The sequence below is a fragment of the Polyodon spathula genome, chromosome 30 (assembly GCF_017654505.1).
Source record: "Polyodon spathula isolate WHYD16114869_AA chromosome 30, ASM1765450v1, whole genome shotgun sequence".
Lineage (NCBI taxonomy): Eukaryota > Metazoa > Chordata > Actinopteri > Acipenseriformes > Polyodontidae > Polyodon > Polyodon spathula.
In genome coordinates, this window is record NC_054563.1 from 6848667 (window position 1) to 6870318 (window position 21652).

At 40.1% G+C, this 21652-nt stretch overlaps 1 protein-coding gene across 2 annotated transcripts in view; it reads left to right on the forward strand.

Annotated features, from left to right (window-relative positions):
- Nucleotides 1–21652, forward strand: part of clpb (caseinolytic mitochondrial matrix peptidase chaperone subunit B) — a 51369-nt gene that overhangs the window by 16897 nt on the left and 12820 nt on the right. For both annotated transcript variants that reach the window (XM_041232814.1, XM_041232813.1), the window contains 3 exons: nucleotides 6890–6987; nucleotides 10095–10209; nucleotides 20803–20880. In XM_041232814.1, coding sequence (XP_041088748.1) covers nucleotides 6890–6987; nucleotides 10095–10209; nucleotides 20803–20880 — 291 coding nt within the window. The remainder of the gene's footprint in view (nucleotides 1–6889; nucleotides 6988–10094; nucleotides 10210–20802; nucleotides 20881–21652) is intronic.

A 21652-nucleotide genomic window follows, 5' to 3' on the forward strand; every position in this document is an offset into this window, starting at 1 on the left:
ACAGCCCACTGTGTACCTCGGCTCCAACCACTTGAATCTCAGTTCTATCCAGCAGGTATCCTATACTCCTAGGCCTTTCGTTCTGTCTACTAAGCCCCACAGTGGTTCAAGAAGATGTGCTTTTTCATATGTACCAAAAACACTCCTCCACACTTGACAGTGGAAAACATCTTGTGGCCCCTTTTATACCTTTTATTGATGAATTGCCCAGCACGGTTTTTAAACAAAGTGTTTATTTGCTGCTTTAAAGAAAAAAGATAATAATCTGTACTCTGCAAAAAATGATTTGAAATTGTTACTGTTGTCTGGACTATTTTTTTTATATCACTGTCACCTGCCCCTCAGCGAACCTGCTGTGCAATTTAGGGCCCTGCATGCTTCCCACTGCTCCTCTGGGTTACGGTTCTGTATTATTTCCCGTCTCTGCAATCAATTCTCCAGATGCAACGCTACACACGTAGTGACATTGCGCACAGTGTAAGAGAACAGGGCAGAGGCAACCTGCAGACATTTACTGCATTTACATGCACAAGGGTTTCATCCTTTAATAACTGATTGTTATGAATCTGAAAACACATTTACAGAGTTTACATACAACTCAATTGGGTTTGGGAGAATCAGTGCTAATGAACCATATAAAAAAAGATAGTACTGACATGGGCAGATCATCACGAAGACACTTCATGCTTAGGAATGATAACCAACTAATTGCAAAAAAAATGTATTTTCATCCCTTTTGTCATGTAGTTTTGATTTAATTGCACATTCTGTTTTAGGTGCAGGGTACTATGTTTATTCACCTTTCATTCTATAGTGGTAATACAAGTGTTTTGTTTATGCCCCCCCCCCCCCCCCCCCCCCCCCTTTTACCATAGCACTATGTATTTATTTTTTGTAAGATTGCACTTCTCAGATTTCAGTCACAGTCTAGCAATAACAGAACACCTGTGAAAATGGATCCACAAATGTCATTATTAAAAAGCTATATATTTTATATTATTTATATAAGGGTGTTATGTCTGTAAATACATGAGTGAACTCCTGGTATTTATTTTCTTTTTGTCAGAAAGCTTTTCTTTTGTCTTCCCTAAAAGCCCACCCCATCCCTTCCTCTCTCTCTCTGCACACACCTGTCTTTGACAGTGTCCAGTTACCTCTCTCCACATGTCCCCTCTTGGTTAGCCCCCAGGGCACTCCATTAACCACTCTCTGTCTGTTTCTGCCTCTGTCCATCCAGCAGCGCGTGCTTCTTAAACAGGGGACCTTAATAAATGTTTGTGGCTGTGTAAGCTTCCACGTGCCTGACGGTAGCCGACCTTTGACCCTGCAGTGGACCTCTCTGTGTGTCACTTGACCCTGTGTCTGCACTTTCGTGTACTGGGGTTGGTGGAGCAGGTCATCCTGTGTCCAACAGAGTACGTCAATGGGATTTGAAATATATAAGAATTAAATTAGGTTAAACACATTTGGTGAAAAAATGTGGCACTTTATTTGAACAGGAGTTGGAATGTGGATGTGTTTAACTTATCTTAAGTTTTAAGAATTTTAGGATTGGCACATCGTTTAGATATTTTATTTAACACCATGGAATCAAAGAGACTGCAACATTGTAGTGCAAAAGTCTACCGAAAGCCATATAATAAGTAGTATGAGATTTTATGTTAGATTTCAAAATTGTCACATTTTTGTCAGTTTTTCAGATATGGGAAAACTACAAAGCGGTATGTAATTTAATAGGTTAACAGAACATTATTCAACAGGTTTCATTCAACTTTAGGGTAACTGTAGGGTGATGCAAAACTTTTGGCCATAGCTGTATATTGATATATAATTGGCATAAATGCCAATCGCTGATTTCATGACATGCAGTAATTGTCTTTAGACAGCCTACAGTTCCTTGCTGCCAGATTGTTAATTGTGTCAGTTGTCTGAAGATGCTGCACTTAAAGATAGCAGACCTTGTCCAGAATAGGCCAGTGTCTTTATTTTGTATTGATAATTACATCATTGGCATTCAGTTGGGAGTATTAATTTTCCGTACAGTAATATTCGTGTTCCTGCCATTTAGTCTTGCCAAAGGTTTCTACAGAAGCTCTTCAATTTTGATTCATTGCATTAGAAATGATCAGAGCACATGGTATACAAAGTCAGTTCACAAAAAGTGATGTAAAATACATCAGCATGCAGCTAGTGAAGGCACCAGTGTTCATTCTGATCTTGATATTAGTTTCTGAGGTCGTGAATGAAGGTTGTTTTTGCGAGAGACACTGGTTGAATAGGCAAACGACTGCCTGCCACAGGTAAAGGTGACCTTGACAAGTGTCCAGACTCTAAAGAACAATTCAAACGCAAGTACTGTGGTTTGATGGGTTGGTGTATTTGGTGGTAAGTGTACCAGAAATCTATTTTGTCCAGCAGAGTAAAATCTTGATTATCTAAACTGTGATTTTATGAACACCCTGGTAACCTAGCTGTTCTGTCCAGTGTTCTTCTTTTCTGGTTTGAGGACACAAGCAATTGTATAACTAAAGGTACAGGGGTTGGATTGTGTTGATGGATGTGTCTGTTTGGGAACGCCATATCAACAGTTGTACACTAGTAACTCGATCCAAGCAAACCAAGTTGTCCCAGTTATTATTGACGATGGAGGTTCCAGGTACTGCACAGTCACCTGTCCCTTTTAGTTATTGTAAATGTACACTGTGTAAAACTCCTGGCCTAGTGGATACAGAAAACCTTACTCGCTGGTGGGTGACATTTTACTGATAATCCAAACAGTGATGCCTTTAGCTACTGTGATCTTCCCACTGTCCTGATCCTCAAAAACCAAACCCTTAACCTCATTCTGTATCCTCGTTCTCTGTGGGCCTAATTTCCAGGGATGTGCTCCTGAATATTTCAGTTTCTTTTTTAGTACTTGAACACCTTTACATATTACATACGGGATTTCAGGTACTCTGCTGTTTGATGTATTGTTACGTACTAGTTTAAATCCAGTCATTTGTCATTAGGCCAAAAGAAATAAAGGAAAACCATGGGGAGGGGCACTCAGGTTTCTTCTGGCTAAGGAACCACCACACCCCTACTGCGTCTACCCTATCACTGGCCTGAGCCGTTGTTCTCTGGTTGTGTGATCTGATGGGAATTCACTTAACTAGAATAATAAACCTGGAATTCATAAATTAACAGAATAATAATAATAATAATAATAATAATAATAATAATAATAATAATAATAATAATAATAATAATAATCCAGTGCAACCAGGGCTGGATTAAAGGACTTGGGGCCTACGCTAACCAGTATTTTGGGGGCCCTATGCATATTATGGTGAATGGTGTTATTGGCATATTGGTTAATGCAGCCCTGCCTTTGGGACAGAGAGTGTGAGCGGAGAGAAGTGAGCCGGTTGTGTATGGAGCGAGAAAGCGGAGCGGGGTAGTTGCTGGAGCGGAGTGCGGAGCGGACATTTCCGGGCTGCTCTTTCACAGCACTCTGAAGAACTGAGCACAGGTTTATTTTTCTTAAATACATGTTCAGTCATGGAGTTTGCACAAAAAGGTGACAAATACAGATGCAGTCACTGTACAGTATTTTCCATCATGCCTGTGCATGGTAACTGTTCATTTTCCAGTTTAAAACCAAAAGGCACTTTTACGTGTTTGCAGTTTTTGTAAAATGTCCCAAACAAACGGCGACCTTGCAGGGGCCCCAGTTCTGCTGGGGGCCCTACGCTATGGCGTAATTTGCATATAGTTTAATCCGGCCCTGAATGTGACAATCCTTTTGTTATTTTAGATTATGACAAAACCAAATACTTTAAAAGGTTCCCAGCAGTTACAATTGTCAGACCATGTTGTGAAGAACACACATCAGCTCAATACATAACGGTTTTGTCTGCTTCTCTCCTTTTACTGCACATAAAGGTAAGATGAATATCAAATATTTATTCCAACTCACGGCTTACTGCCATTTGTAGCTGACTGCATTGTTTTAATCCTGTAAGTTTGTGTTTGAGTGAAGCACTTACCGGTGACAAAGTAGTAGTAATAGTTGAAGAAATAGAGGAAGAAAGTGATGAAGATGATGAAGATATTTCCTTTAAAAACCCTGTTGAGCAGCCCTCCTTTGAACAAGCAGGTGCCCGCCTCTTTATCCCTAAATTCCCTGCCCAGAGAGAATTTCAGGTCCTTAGCTCCTGCCCCAGGTGTCAGAGCAACAAGTCAGCATCTTCAGCCGTCTCCTCATCAGCTGACAGGAAGTTGGCATGGGGAGCACTTCATCTTTATCCTGTCACCCACACAACAGAGAACCGGGCTGGGGAGAGAAACTAAGTCAGCATTACTCTACACAATCTTCCTTTATGTACAAGTGAGCCAGTGTGGTCTAGTGGTTAGAACTGAGAGACTAGGAGCCTCTCTGGCCTAGTGGTTAGAACTGAGAGACTGGGAGTCTCTCTGGCCTAGTGGTTAGAACTGAGAGACTAGGAGTCTCTCTGGCCTAGTGGTTAGAACTGAGAGACTGGGAGTCTCTCTGGCCTAGTGGTTAGAACTGAGAGACTGGGAGCCTCTCTGGCCTAGTGGTTAGAACTGAGAGACTGAGAGTTATAGCAGAGGGACTGGGAAGCAGTGTGGTCTAGTGGTTAGAGCACAGTTACTCTAAACAATAACCAGAATTTCATATTTTATAGTTATAGGTTAAAGACTTCGTAATAATAACACAAAGTTGAAGAAGATAAATAAATAATGCACAATTGTCCTTGAATAACCTAAAAACAATGGCATACCTAAACTGAAGTTGAATTGAACTAATCGGTGTTTATTGAATTGAACTAATCGTTGTTTAATTAATTGGAATAATCAGAATTGAGTAATCTGCCTGGCTATTTATAGGCCAGTTGTCGGTTGTGCCAGTATATTATGGCAAGAGGTAGTAACACAATGTAGAAAGCTGTAGATTTTTTACCCAATTGTTTCTAAAATATAAACCCTTTTGGATAGCACTTCATGTATAGGTATGATGCACATGCAGTAAGGGTAGGTGGACATTGAAATGACAGAATATACATCTGTTTTACCCAGGCAAGTTTAATAACATTTGAAAAATTGGGTGCTGTCAGTTGCTAAACTTTTTCCGATAAGGTGGGGGGGCGGGTGAGGAGTAAGTTATTTCCCCGGTGAGTGACCTCCTGGCCCGGACTGCACTCTGGACTCAGCAGGGTCTAGGAGACTCTCCTTCATTTATCAAACAGGAGCCCCTAATAGTGGGCCAGGCCCTCTCTATACATATACAGCCTGGGGTCTCGTTCAGCTGTGAACCCCCATTGCATAAGACGGCTAGTGGGAGGTGACTAATTGCCAGGGATCTTGAGAGTCCAGAGGTCATCTGAACCCTCAGCAGGTACTGACAGCGTCCAGGAGGCAGTGCAAGCTGCAACCAGCTGCCTCTCTCTGTTTAACACGGTCGAGAGGCTGCTGGGGGGTGCCAGGCTTGATCCTTTATGAATTGTTTCTGCCAGAGGGCAAAGGTCCCTGATATTAAAGTGCCAAATGATGCCATTTGTTATGTTGGTGAAAAACAAAGAGGAGGGGGTTGGTGATATTTTGTTTGTTATTGCTTTCTATATTTATGCTCCCTGATATTGATTGGGATCCATGAAGAAGTCGTCAGGTTTTATCAATGATTACAGCAATTAGTCAACCGGGTGTCCAGACCACTATGAAACCAGGGATTAGATTGATTCTGGCTAAACACAACTATCGATCCGCCCATCTACTGTGTGGCTGGGGACTTCTAGATGTGGCAAAGCAGGTTACTAACTTACGAGCTGCCATGTCACAGTGGACAGTTTGCCCTAAGACTTTCTTATTAGGGTTTTGTATCAGTAGACTATTTCCTACAGATTCTTGAGGAAGAGCTGACCACCACAACATTTCTTTCAAATTGCAGATTATTTTTTTGTGTTGAAGAACCGTGCAATAGAAATATTATTCATCGACCAGCATAGATCACATAATGTCTTGTTTACCAATGTCTGAGACGTTATCTGAATTGATTATTTGTATTGAAAAGCCCTGTTGAATACTGGTATGTCAAGCAGGTTTCAGTTCTTGAGCTTGGTTGTTGCTCCCTCTGTCTCAGACCACCAGGCAGGATGTTGGGTTACTGTTTTGGGTTTCTTGACCTACATGGAGCCTTGAAATGAAATCTGATTGCAATTGTTTCAGTGTGTTTTTGTGTGTTTATTTTACTCTGTTTTCACAGTTTTATTTCAAATCTCACTTAATGAGGCCTAGAATCCCATAAATATATATTTTTAAATTGTAGCATCTATGTTTGTGCATATTTCACTAGGTCAGCCATTTCCCTATTAAATAATTTGTTGGATATAGTTAAACCAGAATCGCACCAGTGGGTAAAAAAAAGGGATCTGATGGCATTTATCAGTATCCAATAACACTGCAACTATTTAGTAACCTATCTTGTACCTACCTGTGGATGACAAAGCCAGGGTTAGGGTAGGAGCAGTGCTAAACACCCCACAAAGAAAGCAGAACATGAGCGTGTGACTCCCTTTCACAACGAAAAGCCAACCGCTTTTAATAACCAGGCAGCCATAGTGGGTCACTGCCACCGTATTCACCAAAAACTCTGACCAGTCTGACCCTTGCACGTGTTTTCCCTTGAGAAAAGAAGAAAAGCTACTGGTCTTTCTTGGCTCCTAGGTCACTGCATAGTGTTGCTGCTCATTAGGGTTTCTGCTGTCCTAGAAATACCTCACTCCCCTGCCGGGCAGAACTGACCCCTAACTTCCTCTCTGTGTCTGAGAAGAATGACCCTGTGATCGCTGACCTCACTTAACCTCTGACCCCTTCTTTCTGTGTCCAGGTGCCAACCCCCTGCTGGCCAATGAGATGGGGCACACGCCGCTCATGTATGCCAAGGAAGGGGAGATGCTGAAGCTGCTCAAGGACTGGGAGGTGAAGGTAGGCCTGCAGGAAACTTCAGTGACAGGAGAAGGGATGGTCTGCCCGTATGTCTTTCTGATCCTGAATCACTTTTCTTTCTCTTTGAAGTGAAATATTTACAATGGGAGTTGTTTTGCAGTTAATATGTTTGCAGAAATTCCCTTATTTTTTCCATGAATATCGAATCCTACAGTATGTAGGCCCACTTATGTTATTTTAATGTGATCGCAATATTTAAACAACCTTGGTCTTCTCTGTGTTTTTTATGGTTGAGATGTGATAAATAGTAGCAAATGATATTGGAGGCAGAATTCCCATCTTATAAACTCTTTCCCCTTGCATTGTTTATTATTAACACATCTGATGAAGAACAAGTTGCTTTTAAAACGTGTTGCTACTAGTATTTGTATCATTAAAATGAACGCTGCGTTAAAACATACACTTTGTAGTGTTCTGCGTAAACCTGCTAAATGTTTGCATGAGCTTTATCAGTGATGGGAATGTACTAATGCACATATACCTGGTATCAGTCTGCCTGTATCTTCTCTGGTAAATCTGAGATGCTGAGAATGCGTCAATGCGTAATTCAAGCACAAACTAAGTGTAAGGAGGCAAAAAGTATGTAACGGGTGCCCTAGTGGGAGAAAGGTTTGTATTATATTTCTAAGACATGTAATTCCATTTAGTGCACAAACAGAAGTGTACGGCTGCATTTCTGTCAATACTGCAGTACATTTCTCTTGTGGACACTAAACACTTTTATAATTCAACCTATTGAAAAAATTACAGTTTGGAGAAATCGTTCAAAGGGTTGCACAGTATGGTTAAAAATGCAGTTCTGTGTCCCAGCTTGTGCTTTTAACTCAAGAGTCTTCAGATATATATATAAAATCTGCTACTCCTGTGGTGTTTCAGTTGATTTCATCATGATTTCAGTTTCTTCTAAACTAAAAAATGTTACAGAGATCTACAAAACATGAGTTATTCAGTTGTCAAGTCCTTTGAAATTCTGTTGAAATTCTGTTGAAATTCATGCGACTGTGCAGCCATTACTTGAAAGTGAAGGTATTGATAATCCTATCGTTTGGTAATTATTACTTACATGTTGAATGATGTAGAACTGTGCATTAATCAGAAGTGAGAGCTGATCTGTGAGTTGCATATACAGTAACACAGCAGTACTTCTTAAGCTTGATCCATTAGACCAAAAAAAAAAAAAGTCTGGGTTTTATTGCGTTAAAAAAGCATGCATATTCTGTTTTTCATACCTACCAATGAAAAAAATGCATTATCTCACAACACTGTCTGTCTGTGCAGATTTCATTAGTCTGTCAGTCAGAAATGTCTGACCGATTTTACTCCTCCACATAATTGACCCCCTCTGAGGGTCCTGACGGAGCGGGTCCTGGCAGAATGGGGCTCGATATCTATGAGTTAGTCCCCATTGTTGTCTGTCAGTGAGATGCCAAGCCTTCCACACCTGCCTGTGAGCTTCAGCGGCTTTGAGTTTCAGCTCAGTCAGCACAGAGAAAGAGAGAACTTCTCTGTGACAAATGTTTTAACAAAGTATAATTTTTTTTTTTTATTTGGGTTTTGTGATCGACTGTTAACAAATCATTTCTAATTAGCTGGAAAACTAAAGCATAATTCGTACTAATACAAACCAGGCTATATATCTGTCCCAGAACTAGTTTTAAAGTGCAAACAGTAGCATAGGACAGGTGTGCTCTTTCATATTGAAGAAGGGGAACAGCAAGGAAAGAAAGATAGTTACAGATAAGAGTCAGAAAAAGTTAAATGCAGACCTTTTTTTAAGTTACTTCAGGAAGCAGATAGAAACAGACATTCAGTCATTGAGAGCAATGCTGGGCCTGGGATTGGATAAGTGCTTGAGCTGAGCTTACCCCACAGCGATTTGAAAAAGTAGGGAAAAAATGAAATATTTCTGCCCTGAGGGCTTGTGTATGTTAAGAGATAGATAGATTGAGAGGGAGAGGGAAAGAAAGGGAGAGAGGCAGGCAGGCCTGTGCTTTCCTATCCAGAGCCTCGGTCCTCTGGGGGGCAGAGCTGGGAAACTTTATTGCTTCATATAAAGCAGGGGTCTGAATGGATGGGTCCTTGTAGGGAGAGACAAATGGCACCATTAGAAAATTGCATTTCCAACCACTTTATTGTCTTACTTCTGTCAGGGCTGGGATCCTAACAGGGAAAACTGCACTGGGGGCTGCTGCAATTGAGGGATGCTGACGTTCTCCTCCTTTTATTTCTGTGATTTTTCTATTTCTTTCTGTTTATTTCTTTTCAGTCGAGGCACTCTTGTTGTTAATGTATATTTCAAGATAGTAATTGAAGGCTGAGGCTACTTGTAGTTGAAAACAAGAGAACAGTTTGTGGAGGCGTGATTATACACCCTACCCTGTTTCAGTTAATGGGTCAGCATTGCTTAGCGTATGAAGGGTATTATTTATTTTCCTCTTTGTACCAAAACTGTTCCATACCCTTTACAATGTAGTGTGCAAACATTGGTAATAAAAAGCCAATACAGTTTAACAAGGGAATGAATGCTAGCAAGTTCAAGACTTGAGTAAGGAATAAAATAGACTGATATGGGAATGCTTTCTGAGTTTCTTAGGCCATAATATATTTTTTTTTTTTTCTAGGTCCTTTTTAGTTCCAGTTTGGACAGCCCAACAAAGTTATTTAAACAAACTGCTTTTCTTTGGGGGCTCTTTTAAAGAAAGAATGTACAGAAGCTAAGAAAGTTTCATCCAGTTCAACACTAGTAACCACTAAGCCATACTGTCTAACTGTCTAACTATTCTCCACTCGGTCACCCAGCTCTAACCACAATCCACATTTGTTGGTACAGTAATTTTGCCTTCTCCGTGACCAGCACGCCGCTATAGGGGTGCCTGTCTGGTTGCATTGCACGCATAGTAAAGTGATTGCGCGCTTCCAGTTGAAAGTGGGATGCTTGGTAGGCCGGTCAGTTTGGTGTTGACTCTGAGGTTCTGCTGTACTAACTTATTCAGAAGCGAGGGGTTTGAGGCTTTTGGCTGCTGTGCTGTGCTGTGCTATGGGGAAGTTAGTCCCGAGTGACCCACTTCCTTTTCACACTCTTTCAGTTCCAGGAAACTCAGCGGCGTCGGGAAGCTGAGGAGAGGAGGAGGTTCCCACTGGAGCGCAGACTGCGAGAGCACATCATCGGCCAGGAGGGCGCTATAAACACTGTTGCAGCAGGTACTGACACTCGCAGTCAGACATGCTATATAGCTTGAACAGTTACAGAGTCCTTGGATTTCATTAGTACACACCACCACTACAACAAGCCTACATTAGAATGCAGTACGATACAATTTGAGCGTAGAGATATTGAAGTTTCAACCATAGGTGTAAATATATTACTGTAAGGTAAACATGTGTTCAAATAAAATAAATGTGTGTCAGATGTATATATTGGTCATTATCCACTTTTAACTAATTAAAATTGAGAGATGATTCTACAAGACTGAAGTACAAAAAACAGTTTTTCTCAGGCTGTATCTTGGAATACAGAACCAGAACCCTTTACATTTGTTTACTATTTTTGGATGTTTGCACTCATTCTAAGTGGTTCTGGGTTCTGGAGCAACATGAGTTCTCAATCTAACTTTACCTGGCTGTGAGCTGCTGTGAGCTTGTCTGGCGAATCTCAAGTCCCTGATCTGAACCACAGAGATTGATTGCAAGCACTTTAAAATAGTAAAGGAAGTATTAGGAAAGCAATTTAAATAGCATCTGGAGCTGCTTAAACTTTAACTAAGTGTGTTACTTGTGAGGATAAAGTGGCACGCTTTTACTTTGAGAGGACTTTAAGTGTACAGCAGTAGCCAAAAGTGTTGTATCGCCCTATAGAATTAACTAATTCTACTTCAAAAAGTTGAATGAAACCTGCTGAATAAGGTTACATTAACATTTTGAATTATGCACCACTTTTTAGTTTTCCATATAGTTAATGAAAAACCAATTTGAAATTGAAAAATGTAACGTTTCAAAATCTAACATGAAACACCGTACTACTATTCTGGTTTCCGGTAGACTTTTACAATATCATTTTATAGTTTCTTTGATTACATGATGTTAAATAAAAGATCAAAATTATGTTCAGATGCATATATTTTTTAAAATTGTCTGAATCCTAAAATTCTAGGTGATGCGAAACTTTTGGCCAGAGCTGTGTAAGTTCCTCAAATTAGATGTCTCAATAGAACATGATTCTTATTTAGACTGATGTATTTGTATTTGGCCATAGCTGTGTATCACAGAGGGGCGTCACATGCAAGCTTCACTGCAAAGAGGCCCTGCCCCATGCTGTGTGTGTGTCGGGGTGTAGTTAAGCAGGGCAGCCGTTTTGCATAATCTTACTTCTTTCTGTAGATGGGGACAGAAAAGTTCCTTATTGTGGGTGAGTGGGTGAGGTGAGCGAGTGCCTGTTTCTCAGCAGGTGCCCCTCTCTGTCAATGGGCTCGAGCCAGACTCTGCATTGTCACAATCCATCCGTCTTTTCTACTTTAGTAGGGTGACAGCAGACGTTTACAAAGAAATGATGAATCACTTATCAAATTAATTCTGTATTCATTCATTCCAGTATTGCATTATTCTCTTGTTTATGTGTTTGGAGTCAGTCATTCATTTTGATGTTCATCACTCATATAGTCACTGTTACATTAATATATTCCTTGATTGCTTTAGTGTGTTACTCGTTGGGGTGAGGAATCACATTCTGGCACTAATTGGTACCCTTGTGGTCGGCTGTAAACCGAGGCATAAAAAAACAACACTGAACGTGTTTTTTTTTTTTTTTTATGTGCTGGTTTAATAAGCAACCACACTGCAACGTGTCATGTTTCTTTTTGTTTTTTTTTTTACAATACTCTTACAGGAGTCTGTTTCTGTTTCATGTTGTCATATTAATTGCTCTGCGAGTGCCCTTTTATTATAGGGACACACCTAGAAGTGTCAACGTCACCGTTATGTCTTTTAAACGTTTTTGACTGTGAAGAGGTCCGGGCTGACTGTATGCTCACTAAAGTACAGTGCTACGATATTCAACTGTAAAGTAACTGAAGCAGAAGAATGGCAGTGTTTGTTTAAGATATTTAATGAAACTAAACTACAGAAAAAAAGTGTGGCATAAAAGCAAGCCCTGTCTGTTGATAATAGGGTAGTATCAGTCAGTTCTATCACTTAAGATTAAATATCTCCTAGGTGACCATTAACCAAGACTCTTGAGCTGTACACCCTTGTTACACTGTAAACATTTAATTCAGCTAGGAAGAATCCACATGAATGAATGATTGCAGTTGAAGGTGATTTAATGAACTCTGATGGGCGCTCAGGACCCAGGTTAGTGATAAATTCATGGGTGCTCGACGGCTGCCATTGCCCACCCAGTTTAAACAGCGAGGGCGAGAAGAAAAAAAAAAATTAATACCTTGAATCTCATCGTTCTTTCAAAACGCAGTGACACAGATAAGTCAGATAAATCCACAAATTAAGACGACACCGGAACTCTGTTGACAGATATTCATAATGTTTCGCTAGCTGTCTGCCAGCTTCTACAGAGGTACATTGAAGCTTCTGACAAATCATATGGGAAAGAATGAGCACAGAGAAGCCGAGTTTATGTGTGGTTGCTACATTCGTCATCTTGTAACACCATAGAACTGTTTAAAACATGTTGAAACATTTGTTACCATTTCATGTTCATGTCCGAAGCAGTAAATAACTTAAACTGTAAAAAAACAAAACTAGCTCCATAGGCTATAAAGCTGAACAAATACTGTAGGCAGTTGTTTAATATTTTTTATCAATGTATTATGTATCATAACAAATACTGTATATGGTCGTTCTATTTTTTTTTTTGTTTGTTTTAAAAAAAAAATGTATTCTGAAGTAAATTAAACAATGTTTGTGGGATACAACTCACTTCCCAACATTCAGAGAACAAGCTTGTTATTATTATTAGTCATCGTAGTACTTTAAATAACCAGTAGACTATAAATATATAACCTGCTTCAGTGTTTGACATAGTTATTAAATTGGATTCATTTATCCATAGAAATACTTCATACCAACAACCCCCACCCCCCCACCCCCACCCCACCCCCCCCGGACCTTGGCCCCCCCACTTTTAGAAAGGCTTCAGCGCCGTTGGCGAGGCCAGCTGTAAAAACATGAACAGTTACTTGCATCCCAGGGCCGCAGATACGACGTGGCTATGGGCCACCTCCCCCTAAAAGATGAGGTCACGAAACCATGAATGGAAAATAATAATATATGATTAACGCACCCTACGGTGACGCACTGCCACACCCCCCCCCCCCCCCCCCCCAAAAAAAAAATATTGAAAAATGTATGAAAATGAGCAGCGTGGACATGGCCCGTCCACCAGAGCATGACTGCGCTGGGGGAAATAGCCCAGCCTCTCCAGCCTGACCACACACCCAGCAGAACTAATTACGAACCGCTCAGCACTCAGGTAAGGAAAATCCCCCCCTACTCACATATTTTACATTTTTGATGTAGGGGGAAACCTCAGGGAATCCCTGGCTGAGGGCAGCCCTTCCTCCAGGGTCTAAGCGGTTGATTCCCGTTTCGGCCTCCCAGCGCGTGACTGAGAAACTGAAACAAAAGAAGCAACATGAGAGAATAACACACAGAGTCTTTCTGCGCTTGCTGATGACGTGTTGGTTAGGGGCAGATTTTCTTTGCAGAAAAGTAACCAAGTTTACAAATCCTAGTAATAAACTTCTAGATTGTGGATTTTTTTCTTCTACTTACAATGAATTCTATTACAGTTGTAAATTGTGATATTGTCTGTTTACAGTATCTCAGCACTAGGATTGTCTGCTCTGACACTACACAGGAATGCATTCCGTCTGTGCAGACTTGGGGCTTTTTGTTGTTGTGTGATTCTGAACAGGCATCATCTATGAAAAAAGGGATGAGCTCAACTGTGCGTGTGCATGCATGCATGCATGTCTGTGTGTGTGCACGTGCAGGAGGGGTATCAGCTTGGTTAGTGATGACCACTTTTCCCCTCACTTTGACACTGATATTGACTAAAGAAAAGAGTAGCTTGTAACATTTTAAAGCTGCACACAGTTATGATGACTTTTATGCTCAAATATGATTTCTTGGTGGATGTTGTATTATTCCAGAGCTTACCCTTCCGCTGTGTAATCAGGCAATCAGTGCATTTACATGAGCATAAGAATTCAGATATTTTTCAGAAAACTAATTCTGATATCAAAAGTCATGTAAACACAGTTTTCAGAAAATGTATCGGAATATTCCGAAAGTCAGTTTTCGGAAAACAGCACCTAGAAATTTCTGAATAAAATCCGGAAACGAACAAAAGGTATATCATGTGAACACAGTTTTCAGAAAACTTATTGAAATGGCATACTGCACATGTGCACACTTTGACCCTTTTCTCCTGCACGTGGTTTTAGAAAACGGAGAAAATTATAATAATAATAATAATAATAATAATAATAACCATCTTTCAGTCTGCATGCATCTATTTGTCTAGTTAAGTAAAGTAAAGTAATACATTTGTTAAAGTCTGCGTGTATTTGTTAATAGCCTATAGCGAAGCAACAAATGTTTTCCAGCTTTAAAATGATGTGAGAATTTAAAATAATGTCTGCAAAAGAAACTGGTAATATAGACCAGGATGAGCTGTTGGAAAGGCTGATTGCACATTGTGGGGAATCTGAATAGAGGTATAGGATAGTAATCTTTGAATTTAAGACCTGACACTTTGATAAAGCACTTGAGTTATTGGTTGGTCTCAGTTCTATCGCAGAACTGTCCGGTCTTCAAATCGTACTTAGGCTACAGTACAGTACTTTGCATGCGAAAATATCCTGGATTTTCCGCAAACTTCAATCCATGTATACAGTTGAATTCTAATTAGATTTTCTGTTGCTAATCATGTAAACACAGAAAAGCAACGTTTTAAGAAAATCAGTTTTTTTATTCAGTTTCCTGAAAACATTAGTTTTCGGAAAACGCTTTGTCATGTTAAGGTACTGAATTATGGCTTTTCTATTTGTTTACATTGCCTAAAGGTGATTTCAGCTTCAGATCATACCATACCAGATGTATTTATAGAACGTCCTTCATGTACAAACTCAACCCTGCTCAATATGTCTCTTCAAACAGGTACTACCTGCAGCAGCAGGAGGTTATCAACGTCTCCCAGTATCCTCAGTGAGGAAACATTTACATTTAATACAAGATAAATGAAAATATGAGTTTAGATTGGTATGTGAAGTTATTTATGTATACATGTGCTTCCCAACATTACATATATCTAAAGTGAAACTACGTACGCAAATATTGAAACAGTAAGACAAATGAAGAATAATCACCAAAAGCAGTTCAATTTCATTTGAGGCAGCAGTAGTGTGCTCTAAAATATCCATCGTTTCACTGATGGTCAAATATAAAAAGATTGTAGAGTTATCACATAATTGCCTTAAAGAGTGCAAATTTTTATGCTTCTGACTCAAAAGGGTAAGTACCAGACCCCTGAGTCCAGGCTGAATTAGTGTCCTGCAAGCCTTTTCACTGGCGCATGTCAACCACAGCAACTTCCAGCTGAACCCACACAGCCTTTCTGTGTACAAGCCAGCCAGGTGACCTTGTCAGTGTTCGTCTGCTATGAAATTAGCGTATGTATTAGAATTAACTTGAATAATAAATACTCTAATTAAATACATAATTACTCCTTAAAATACTTTTATAAAAGATAACATCAACTACATGATGACTAAAGAATGATACTTAATGTAGGGAAAGTGAGACTTTGAAGGATCCTGTCAGATAACTGAGTTTGCTTCAATTCGCTCCACCCTACTATTCAGTCATTTTATAAAGCAAATCATCAAGAGGAAGTGGAGCTTTATCCTTTCTTTGTGCCTGTATTATGCATGCGCTCACCCTTATTCTCTGTATATTATTCCTTTCTCTGTATCTCCCTCTCTGCCCTATCTTACTCTTACCCTCATTCACTGTATTTTCTTTATTTCTCTGTAAACTAGTGTGCACTTTAAAGGTTAACCATCCGCTTCAAGCTCCAGCCCGGGTAGTGGCTGAGCTGGGCAGGCTGTGCCAGCTAATTGGCTAATTGTGATTAATGGGTAGCCCCTGAGTGTGACACAGGTGGCAGTGTCTGCGTGCATTACTGCCGGCTGGTGTGCGGGAGAAGAGGGAGGGAGGGGCAGGGGGGGAAGCTTTCTAATTGAATTAAGGGAAAATGCGCTTTCTCTCCCCCTGTAGCATTCTGATATCAACCATTTAAAGAGACCGTGCCAGGTTCCCTGCTTCTGTAGAGAATGTATGACCTTTACTACTTTTCCTGTGGGCATCATCAACCTGAAATGGCACATCCTGTGCACTTTCCCCCAGAACTGGAGGTTCAGTGCTTCCTAGGGGTTAGGGGTGTGACGGTTCATTGTGTATCGATGAGTCGTGATCCTTTCTTTACATGAGACATCGTAATAGAGGTACATATCGTGATAGAGCAAAAGCACAACATAGCTCATTGTAGTTCACCAAGTGGTTCTTGAATATGAAGAATACATGTGTTTTATAGTTGGTATGGATACTTGCCCTACCTAACTCATTACAGCTTTCTATTTTAAATGATCATAAATGTCAATTTGATCTTCGTATGTGTCATACAAGTACCGATCAGGACCATCACATGTATTGTGATACATACAGCATCGCGACCTGCATATCGCAATATGTATCATACCATGACATTAGTGTATTGTTACACCCCTATCACGGCTGTCTAGGTACCATAATGAGCTAGGTGTTTGGAAACAAGATGCAAGCACATTAAAGGTGTCGCAGTTTTTTTAATCTATTATTTTTGATAGTGCGTCCTCTTTAAATCTTAAACTACGACATAAGGTACATGAGGTTTTGGGAGTAATCCCATGTATTTACCAGCAATCCAGCACAGCGTATGGGGGTGTCCCATTGTTTTGGAACAACATAGACCTACTCCATCTACTAGAACTCCAGGTTGAACCCGTGTTCACTCTGAGCCAGACTAAAACCACAGCTCCGTCTGCTCAGACCCCTGGCTGCATTTGGTTTAGGTTCCAGGGTGAAAGCCAATGTCCATATCAGGGACTTTTCCACTGTGTCCCTCTCTTGCAGTAGGTTCTTCTAGTATTGAGACACCATTTTGACATAAAGTCGGGGGGGTGCGTAGAAGAAACTGATTTGATAAATGGGCAGTTATTGCAGTCGCTAATTGACCAAAGCCAATTTCAGCCGCATCACTCGCCGATAAAGGCAGAGCTTATTGATTCCTCCCCAGTAATACAGTGAATATATCAGCTCAGTCAGAGAAATGAACAGCAGCACCTTTTACAGTGAAAGGGGGGTCTTAGATTATTTTAGGACAAGCTAAACCATATCCGTTGGCTACTGGGAATCTTTTTAAAACCGTTTTATGACCAGGTTTTCCACCCCACTGTCCATCACTCTAACCACTTTGCAACACAAATCCACGACCACTCCACACTGAAGTGATTCAACCACCCCAAACTGTAAGGCATCCATTTTTAAGTTACGTATTTCATTTAAAAAAAACACTTTTGTTTAAATCAGCTGCTTAATTCTGTCATGAAAAAAACCTTCATGCTATAACCACAGAGCAACTCAAACCTGCTACTTTCCACTCAGCGGTCCAGTACTCTAACCACTGAGCTATTCCAGCCCACCAGTATCCACAGTGCAGCCCAGCACTCCATCCAGTAATCGTTGTTCCTATCCAGTCATGCCCCGGAGCTGTCTGTCAACCAGTTCATCAAGTTCCAGAGAAAGGCTCAGGTTTCTGATTTTAAACATTGAAAGGGGCAGGGCATCACGTCTTAACCTCCTCCTCCAGGCTGACACAGAAGAGCAGATTGATCTCCATTTAGCTTTCGAGGGCTAAAAGTTATTGAAAACCGTTCCGCTATTCTAATTGTATGAAGTGTCCTTTGCCCCAGGAGCAGTGGAATTGAGTTTGGATGGATGTTGGTGGAGGTGGGGTGGCGGTGGGGAGATGTTTCTCTTGTACACCTCACAGTTCAGATTCAGAGGACCATCCCCGCAGGGCATCGCTCTGTTCCTGACAGCACGTTGACGAGGTTGACTTTGTTTTCATTTCTGTTAATTGTGAATTTGTACGTCTTGTCAAATGAAAGCTGGGGTTTGTCTGTTGGGCCACTGATCCGCATTGTCGTAATTATGTTTGAGTGGATTTCTGGGGGTGATGAAAGTGTCCAGTTTCACAGCACTGGGAGCTGAAGGTCCATTGTCCATTCGACAGGTACAGCATGTGTGTAGTGACAGCTGGACGCCATTCAAACACAACCTCAATGTGTGTGTGTGTTAGTTGGTGGAATATTTTGACTTCACCACCCTGAAATTAAAAAAAAAACTTGAATGAATAAGTTCATTGACAGACCTTTCAACTAGAAGTCTTTTTCAGTGTCTTCAAAACGACATTGAGAAAGACTTGAAGTTGAAGTGTTTGTCACTGAATTTATTAAGTTTCATTTAGAATTCCAGTACGAGTACGAGCTGTACGTTTTTCTTTTTAGTACAAATACAACAAATGTACGATGTGAAGTGGCACCTTTCTTCATTTGAGCTCACTTGTAAACATGCTTTGTAACCTATAGGGTCATAAACTTAAAAATATTGCGTAACGAAATCAACCAAATCTATTCTACCGTAATTACTTTTTATTTTGTTTTATTTTGCTTGATCTGTTTGGTTCAATAGCTGATCTGTGTTCTTAAGTTTTCTTTCATTTGAAACATCTCATACAAGAGCATAGATGAGTTTTTTTTTTTTTTTTTTTTTTGAAGGGTCTGTAGTCTAAGTGTGTGTTAGATGGAATTGTGACTGGGGAAAAAAAACAAAAAAACATTAGGGGCTCTAGGGAGCAGGGCAGCATGGAAGAGATGGCTGCTCTGAATGGGTTAGCATTGAAATGGAAAAAAAATAGAATCCCAGTATATTGATTTCCAATGTTAAGTCATATATAAAAATACTGTGTAAACCTCACGTTACATGATCATATTTGTATACCTTCATCTTGGTCACTTAAAGCAGTAGTTTTTGTCTGGGTTGAACAGCAATGGGAAAGCCGTTTGTGATTAAGAGATTCTATTAAGAAGTTTTCACCGTGCCACTTTGAGGATACACACATTACAACTGGGCATGTTAAAACATGCTTGCCTGATTAGTAATCTGTATATTGCAATGCACTGTGCCCATCTCCTTTCGAGAACATGACAAATAAAGAAGTCAAGATAACTATATGTCAGTATTTTATAGACCTTCAGAAGAGCTTACCTGCTTTATTCGTAAGTAAAAAAGATAAACTCACAACACCTTTGAAGATTTATTGCTGCGCAATCCCTATTGTTCATAAAATACCTCTCGGGGACACCCGTAAGCACTCAATGAACTGTTATTGTAAGCAAAACCTAAATAATTAAACACACCACACTGAAATCAACTTAGGGACCCAGAGGGGACACGTTTCATATTCCAGGGACAAGACTACAAGCCAACCGACCCTTTACCACATCCTTTGAGGATATTCCTGTCGTCTGCATAGGAACCTCCAGCCACTCTGACCAGTGTACACTTGAAACTAAGCCCAGTCACCATTGTCTCCTCAATTAACCTTAACACGACAACTTCAGATTTCACTGCAGCAAGCCTCTGAAATATAGCACTGCATTGTCCCAGAGGTGGCATCTGTATGTAAAGCAGTCAATAATAACCAAAGTTACATTCAGTACAAACACGGTATTATTATCCACAGGAAGGAAAGCAGTCAGCTGAAAGAGGATTGTGACAAAGTTGAAGGGAAAAGTTTAACTGTAGGTCTTGATTGGCTGGTGTCACAGACCCTGATTTAGCGCGAATCCTGAACTACCTAATGCTGCCATAGGTAAGGTAGTCTGAGACTAGTGTTCATCTGGTTCTGTGAAACTGCAAATATTTAAAAAAAAACTATTCTGTTAAAATGCATACTGATGCTCCTGCCAAGCGAACTCCTATTGTAAATCTTAAAATCTGAATGCATCAGGGATGCTATTTGCATATAGTTACACGTGTGTACTACATATTGCAAGTGGTTTAAAAAAAATAGTAATAATAATATTCACCCCAACAGTGTTTTCTCTTTTGAGGGTCAGTTTTTTTTTTTTTTTTTATCTTATAGACTGCATTATTTCTTGTGTTATTTCTATGTAAAAACATTTCAAAATAATACATTTTGCAAGGGTTCTGATATAAGGCACATAGACCACAGCCTTTCACCTTGTGTCAAATAAAACAGGCGATATATCTTTAAAAAAAAAAAAATGGTGGTTGGCAGCGGTTCAGCTCTAAGTGCCTCTGCGATTTTATTTCTTTTTTTGTTTTTGTGTTTTTGTTCCCCTTTACCCTGCCATTGCTGCCCTGTGCTTTTTTTTTCTGAAGCTGGTTGCCAGGACAACGCAGCGTTATCCGAACCCTTCTCCCGGGGCTGCTCTCCTGGATCCATGCTAACTCGATTTGGTTTCTCCAGCGCCGGGCTGGCTAATGACATTACGGCAGGCTAATGGTCCGAATGACTGAGAGTGGAGGCAGAAAGCAGTCAGAACATCATGTAGACTCTGCGATAATTATCCGCGCTCCTGTGTCATTGATGTATTCAGTTATAGAGGGCTGTTTTTTTTCTGTTTCTGATCCTGTCTCTCTCTTTCCTGGCAGCCATCCGGAGAAAGGAGAACGGCTGGTACGACGAAGAGCATCCCTTAGTCTTCCTTTTCCTGGGGTCATCTGGAATTGGTAACTTGGATTAACCACCGAGCTCTCTGACACTGTTTATTTATTTCAGTGATAATGTATTTATTTATGGATTTATACACTGCCTGCAACATGACTAATACAAAGCAGTAGGCCCAATTCAGCTCCTGTTTTAGGAATCTATTTTTAAGCAAGGACATTTACGTAAGGAATAAAACAATTCTAATGGTATAAATCTATCAAGTAACAGCACAGATCTATTAGTGACGTGAATAAAAAGTTGTGCTATAGAGTTGAAACATTACATTCTCTAGTTTATCTCAACAAGCGTGCCACTTTTCATGAAGATCCGTCTTCATTTAGCATGTTTTGATTCTTCAACAAAGAACAGGAATTAAAGGACCAAAAGCAAAAACAACAGCCTATCTTTGACTGATTATTTCTCCTAATCTGTCAGCAGAATGCAAAGTTGTGTTTTGCACATGGTGTTAGAGTGTCTAGATCTGTACAGAAACATGAATTAATTTGCATACAAACTTTTCCAATAAGGTTCGGTCCTGGTAGTTGACTCATGGTAGTTTTTCAGCCTATAAGAACTGTTGTTCTTTTGATTTTGTACATGCTTTAAATTAAGCCTAAAATTACTGTTTTGTAGAAACAACAAATCTAAAATTGCTCAACAGTATTCATCATTAGCATTTTCAATTCTGGGTCTTTACAAGGGGGACACTATCTGCTCAATTTTGATTTTGTTGGATGTTTTTTTACAGGAACCGATATCCCCAAACCTATTCATTGTCATCGTTTTCCTCTT